We start from the raw sequence: 5,830 nt of genomic DNA, 5'->3' as shown, positions 1-5,830 counted from the left end.
TTACCAGGGAAAGAGGGGTGTGACGATGCCATGTGGGAACTCCCGCCCTTCCTGGGACACGGTGGGGAAATCCCTGCAGGCCCTGGGTGGTGACAACGTCTACGTGAAGCACCAGGGCTGGACAGACACCGTCCGTGCCCGACTCCTGCCCAAAACTCCAGGGAGATGCAAGAGATAAAGGGGCCAGGGCTTTGACACACTCTGGGAACTCCTGGCTTGGGCATCTCCACCACCAACAACACATCAGGACTGCCCAAGACCAACCCCCTTCTCCTCAGGAAGGGAGATGACGTCCCCAACCCTTACCTGGAAGCACAAGGACCTGCTGGCAACGTGCCCGTGACCAACAGGAACTAGCCCGGGTGTGGGAAGAGCTTCTTCAGCCCTTCCTTCCCCGTAAGGTGCCTAAGAAGCACTCAGAACATCCAACCAAACACTCAACACTTGCCCAAGACCCCAAAATTGTTCACAGAATCCCAGAATCTTCTAGGTTGGAAGGGACCTTCAAGATCATCTTGTCCAACCGTCAACCTCACTGACAAAAATAGACACCCCCACAACAAACAAGGAGCATCATCACTAAACCAGACCTCCCAGCACCACATCAACCCGGCTTTTGAACACCTCCAGGGATGGGGCCTCAACCCCCTCCCTGGGCAGCCCAGTCCAAGGGCTGAGAACCCTTTCAGGGAAAAAATTGTTCCTAATATCCAGCCTGAACCTCCCCTGGGGCAACTTGAGGCCATTTCCTCTCGTCCTGTCGCCTGGGACTTGAGAAAAGAGACCGACCCCCATCTCTCTACCCCCTCCTTTCAGGGAGTTGGAGAGAGCAAGAAGGTCTCCCCTCAGCCTCCTCTTCTCCAGGCTGAAGAACCCCAGTTCCCTTCAATGGCCCAAGCCATGGGTGAAGACACCTCAGCCAGGCAGGACTCCCTGGAAGCAGGGCTGGTCTCAGCAGGCTATGGGTAGGAGAACACCCATCCCACGGGGTTCCTCACCTCCTTCCTTTGGTGGTAGGTCTCTCCCACTTTGATGTGCCCCACCAGGCTGCCCCCCGTGCGGGAATCCAAGATGTGGACCACGGTGGCCATCAGGTCATAGATATACACCGACTCCGGGTCATCGGTTGGGCTCAACTGCAAGAGGAACCGGTGCTGGGGAAACATCTGAGCCACAACTGTCTTCCAGGCACCTCCCCAACCTCCAGCCCGAGCCCCAGAGCTCACACATCCCCATCTCACCCCCAGCCCAGAGGTTTCCACACTCACCCAAGGTGTCTCTGAGACACCCTGGGTCGCTCTCGACCACACACACTCAGCAGAAAGCGGTTCTGCTCCCACAGCCCCACGTGCCCACGACCACGTAAGCCCCAGAGGGATGTCATCAGCCTTTTACCTCATCGTTCTCGTTCCAGTTGCACACATCCAGCTCTTTGCTCTTGGTCAACTTCATCTTGATGGCGTGAGGGATCCAAATGTTCTTCAGTTCCTCCACGGAAGGATACGAATGCCCCGTGTTGGGGTTCCCCAGCTCCTTCCTGCTCGGAGAATTATGGAAGGGCCAAGTCAGAGGGAGTCACGAGGTGTCATCCAGCCCAAAATCTCTGGGGCAGAACCCCCCACTGCCCCACGTGCCCCCTGGCCAGCCTGTTCCTAAACCTTCCACGGGACAGGTGGGGAAGCCAGAGCTGCCCCACTTCCCCCCACAGCTGCCCTGGGCAAGGTGGCTGGGTAATGTTGGCCAGAAAGGGCCAATGCACCATCCTGGGGTTTTTATCAGCCTGGAAAGGGAAGGGGAATGAGGGTTGGGGGCTCAAAAATGGATCACAAGGGTATCTGAAGGGGATGCTGAGCAGGGCACCCGTACAGGGTCACAGTCTTGAGAGAGAAATGAGACTGTTGCAGTTCAGAGCCCAGGAGGAGATGATCAAATTATCATTATCAGCTGACAAACGGCCCCAACAAGCCCAGAAGGCATCACTGCTCAGCTGCCACCCCAGGAACAGTCACCTACCACTCTCCAAGAGAGATTTCTTTGCCTTTGGTGATGTCAAAGCCTCCTCTCTTCATCATGGCTTTCTGAAAGGCATACTGGCAACGAAACACAGGCAAGCGTCAGCGCGGAGCCACAGCCTGGGCTTGGGAACACGTGGGTGACAGCCAGGCCAGAAGTGGGGGGAAAAAAGGACTTTAAAGTCAGTGACAGGGGAAAAAAAAAAAAAAAAAGACAGTGAGGGAACCCCAAATGTCCTCCCAGTCTCTGCTGGGTTGTGAGCTGGGAAGTGGGCACTGCTTTTGCTGCTCCTGGATCCTGGGGGAAGGAAAGAGTGACTCTGCTGTGGTCCCATCACCTCTCTCATGGCAGCAAATCTCCTTTTTTCCAACTCCAAATGCACAGCTCACGCTACAAAGTGTGACCTGATACCACCACGTCCTCTGCAAACAAAGTAGGGTGATGGCTTGGGTGGAGAGTGAGAGATTTAGAGACAGTGAGACCAGAAGGAAAACACCTCCTCAGGACCGGGCAGGCAGCAAAGCCCCGTGGGCCAGGGGGAGAACAAGCCCCAGAGTGGCTCCCCCACCTCAGCTTGTGTCTTCCAAAAATCTGCCTCCTTGGAGCTGTTCACCTCACAGTTAATGACCAGGACGTCGGGCAGGCAGCGGATATTCCGGGTCTGGACCTGTGGAGAGAGCAGGGGATGGGAGAAGGGCAGCACTGAGAGCCCCAAAAATGGATTTGGCCTCCAAAACCTTCACCTGCAGAGCTCCTGCCCCCCTGCCCGGATGGGTTCCTGGCAGTTTGGGGCACAGCCAGAGCACCTGAGGTGTGTGTGTGGGGGTTCCCTCTGCCCCCCTACCCCACGGGGATTCAGTTGGGATGGTTCCAGCACTCTCACAGCTCAGGAAATACCCAGTTTGCCATCCTGGCCAGGAACTGAATCTCCAGCACCCGCTCAGGAGGTTCCCCACTGACTAATGGAGAAACTGGCCCCGGCTCCGCCGGCAGCACAGGGCCCTCACACCCTTCTCCCATCCATTTTCCCCCTCAGCACCCCTGAAACGTGGTGTGTTTGTGCCCCAGGGCTCACCGTGGGTTGGTATTTTTCACAGTTCTCACACCAGGCTTGTGTGTTTTGCTCCAAACAGATGCTTCGTTTTAAAATTTGGGCAAACTCGTAATCTTTCACCGGCTTTTCTGGAGGGAGAAAAAAGAGAATAACGTCACCTCCCGACACACAAATCTTTACCAATTTAACTCAGCCAAACCTCTGGGGTTTTCCTCACAACCACCAGCGAGAAGGCCAACCCCCAAATCCACCTTTCTGTAGCCAAAAAGCTCGGCTGGTTGGAAACCCAACACTAGATTTTGGCTGCTGGTTCTGCCGCAGCCCCCGGGGCTGGAACAGCCCTGGCTGCAGGTGTGTGTCACCTGGAAAAGTCAGGGTTCATCCCTAAGGAATAACAAATCCCACCCAGGAAGGGGAAAAAACAGCAGGATTGAACGTGCCAGCCCCTGTTACCGGTGCTCTCGGGGTAGGAGAGGGTGAAGAGCAGCGTGGAGGACACGCGGACGGTTTCCTTGCCGCAGCGACACATGCTGCAGTTCTCCATCTCGCAGCTGAAGAGCTGCCCGATAACAGAGTCCCCTGAGGACCCAAAACTGCTGGAAAATAAAAGCAGCAGGGTTAGTTAGCAAGGATCCCAACCACCCCCACAGCGTGGGGCTGGCTGGCTAGGGTGGGCTGAGCGCTGGGGACCCACACATCTGGGGTTGGACGAGGGCTGTTTGGGGTCAGGAACCAAATTCCTGCAGTTCTTGGGGGACATCAGGCTTCTGGGGAACATCAGGCTTCTGGAGCCAGTGCCCCAACCCATTGAGCAGGGGATTTAGGTTTAGGAGGGACAAGGAGGGACAAGTGTGGGGTTCAAACCCTGCTGAAGGGGTACCCTACAGCTCTGCCTGTTCCCCCACAGCCCTCGGGGCAGACGTGGGTGGCAAGAAAGCTCCTTCCTGAAGGATGGATTGGCCTCTGGGAGCCAGATCCCCCCCCATCCTCCCTGGTTGGGTTACTCCCTGTGCTGTCCCCCCCCGGGGTAGGGGATTTACCTGGTGCCAGCCCCCCGATATGCCTGCGGTCCCTCCTGCTCCTGGGTTTCCTGGTGCAGCTGAGTAAGGATGAAGCGGTTCCAGCTCTGAATCAGCCTCCCCAGGTTCACCTTCCCCGTGGCTTCGTCCGAATCAGCCAGGATCAACCCCAGCGCCGAAGCCTCCGGGATCGTACGGAAAGCCCGCAAAAAATTGCTTCCCTGAGGATGGGGCAAGAACGGGATGTCACCGAGGTCAAGTGACAGGAGTTTCCAACCCTTGGCTGATGCCATCACCCAAAGACCTGGCACCACCCAGCTCTCCTGCTCTCCTCCACGCTCTCTCTGCCCCACGGACCTGGCAGGGATCTCCTCGGGACAGGTCCAACATGTGGAAGAGCAGGCCCAGTTCGCAGCCCAGGCAGAATTCCTTCTGGCACAGGTGGTTTTGGACCAGGCACCGCACCGGCTCCAAAAAATACAGCACCTGGCAGAGAGGGAGCAATCAGGGGGACATCCCCCCCGGGGGGGTCGCGGTGGCCTGGGCAGAACTGGGACATCTCCCACCTGGATCATGCAGTTGCAGTAGGCGTTGGGGATGTGGGGCTCCAGCCCCGCAAACAACGTCTTGTTGTAATGTTTGAAGTCAAAGTCTTCCAGCCCCAACTTGGAGTATTTGATGGTCACCTGGGCAGAGATGCAACGTGTCAAACGGGGGGCCTTCCCACCCCAGGGGACACTGGGGAAAGGCCTTGGTGCTCCCCATGGAGATGTGGGCAGTGTCCCCATGGAGACCCAAGCAGGTCCATCTCCCCAGAGCCTGGGGACTCCCAGCCGTGCCCCAAAAGTGCCCCACTACCTTCCTGTACTTCTTGGCCACCATGTAGAGGTGTGGCTCCTCTTCCCGCCCGATGGGGGACTCGGGGACTTGGCTGAAGCTGTCGAACTCGTTGTCCGTCTCTTTTAACCGATAGGGAATCTGTGAGGGGGAAGAGAAGAGAAGGAGAAGAGAGAAGAAGAGAGAGGAGAAGAAGAGAGAGGAGAAGAGGAGAGGGGAGAAGAGGAGAGAGGGAGAAGAGAGGAGAAGAAGGAGAAGGAGAAGGAGAAGGAGAAGGAGAAGGAGAAGGAGAAGGAGAAGGAGAAGGAGAAGGAGAAGGAGAAGGAGAGAAGGAGAAGAGAAGGAGAGAAGGAGAAGAGAAGGAGAGAAGGAGAAGAGAAGGAGAGAAGGAGAAGAGAAGGAGAAGAGAAGGAGAAGAGAAGGAGAGAAGGAGAGAAGGAGAGAAGGAGAAGGAGAAGGAGAAGAAGAGAAGGAGAAGAGAGGAGAAGATGAACCCTGAGGCAGAGCGAAGCACCGTGTACTGAAACAAGTCACTCCTGGGCTTTCCTGCCTCCCCGAATGAGCAAAGGAATAAACCAGAAGGGAGTGGGGGCCCTCCCTTAACCTGCACGAGGCCTCCACACCTTCCTTCTTGCCAAGGGACTTATCGCTGTGGGAAACTACAGCGGCGCCGCGGGCGAGGGCGGAAGGCAGCAGTGTTTTCCCCGGGGGTGAGGGGACGTGCCATAAACCTCCAAACTGGACACCTCAAACCTTCCCTACCACACAGCGAGCTGTTGACACACCCAGACTTCAGGCCCGAGGATTTGGGGGGGACTCCAGCCCCCCCCCAGGGCTGGCTCACCCAGTGACACTGCTGAAAAAAACCTGGTCGCCTCAAAACTATCCACCTGCTTCTCTGCGACAC

The 5,830-nt window shown here is 56.9% G+C and overlaps 1 protein-coding gene across 1 annotated transcript in view; it reads right to left on the bottom strand.

The window, feature by feature from the left end:
* Nucleotides 1-5,830, bottom strand: part of PAN2 (PAN2 poly(A) specific ribonuclease subunit) — a 13,247-nt gene that overhangs the window by 2,356 nt on the left and 5,061 nt on the right. The window contains exons 9-19 of the mRNA XM_014957896.1: nucleotides 4,945-5,064; nucleotides 4,653-4,772; nucleotides 4,444-4,572; nucleotides 4,108-4,307; nucleotides 3,521-3,663; nucleotides 3,089-3,195; nucleotides 2,582-2,680; nucleotides 2,014-2,090; nucleotides 1,396-1,537; nucleotides 961-1,136; nucleotides 104-155 (exon numbers count right to left, since the gene is read on the bottom strand). Of these exons, the coding sequence (XP_014813382.1) occupies nucleotides 104-155; nucleotides 961-1,136; nucleotides 1,396-1,537; nucleotides 2,014-2,090; nucleotides 2,582-2,680; nucleotides 3,089-3,195; nucleotides 3,521-3,663; nucleotides 4,108-4,307; nucleotides 4,444-4,572; nucleotides 4,653-4,772; nucleotides 4,945-5,064 (1,365 nt within the window). The remainder of the gene's footprint in view (nucleotides 1-103; nucleotides 156-960; nucleotides 1,137-1,395; nucleotides 1,538-2,013; nucleotides 2,091-2,581; nucleotides 2,681-3,088; nucleotides 3,196-3,520; nucleotides 3,664-4,107; nucleotides 4,308-4,443; nucleotides 4,573-4,652; nucleotides 4,773-4,944; nucleotides 5,065-5,830) is intronic.

Source organism: Calidris pugnax, unplaced genomic scaffold, assembly GCF_001431845.1.
Source record: "Calidris pugnax isolate Ruff unplaced genomic scaffold, ASM143184v1 scaffold370, whole genome shotgun sequence".
NCBI lineage: Eukaryota > Metazoa > Chordata > Aves > Charadriiformes > Scolopacidae > Calidris > Calidris pugnax.
Note: the sequence above shows the minus strand (reverse complement) of the source record. Positions and strands in the feature narration are given on the sequence as shown.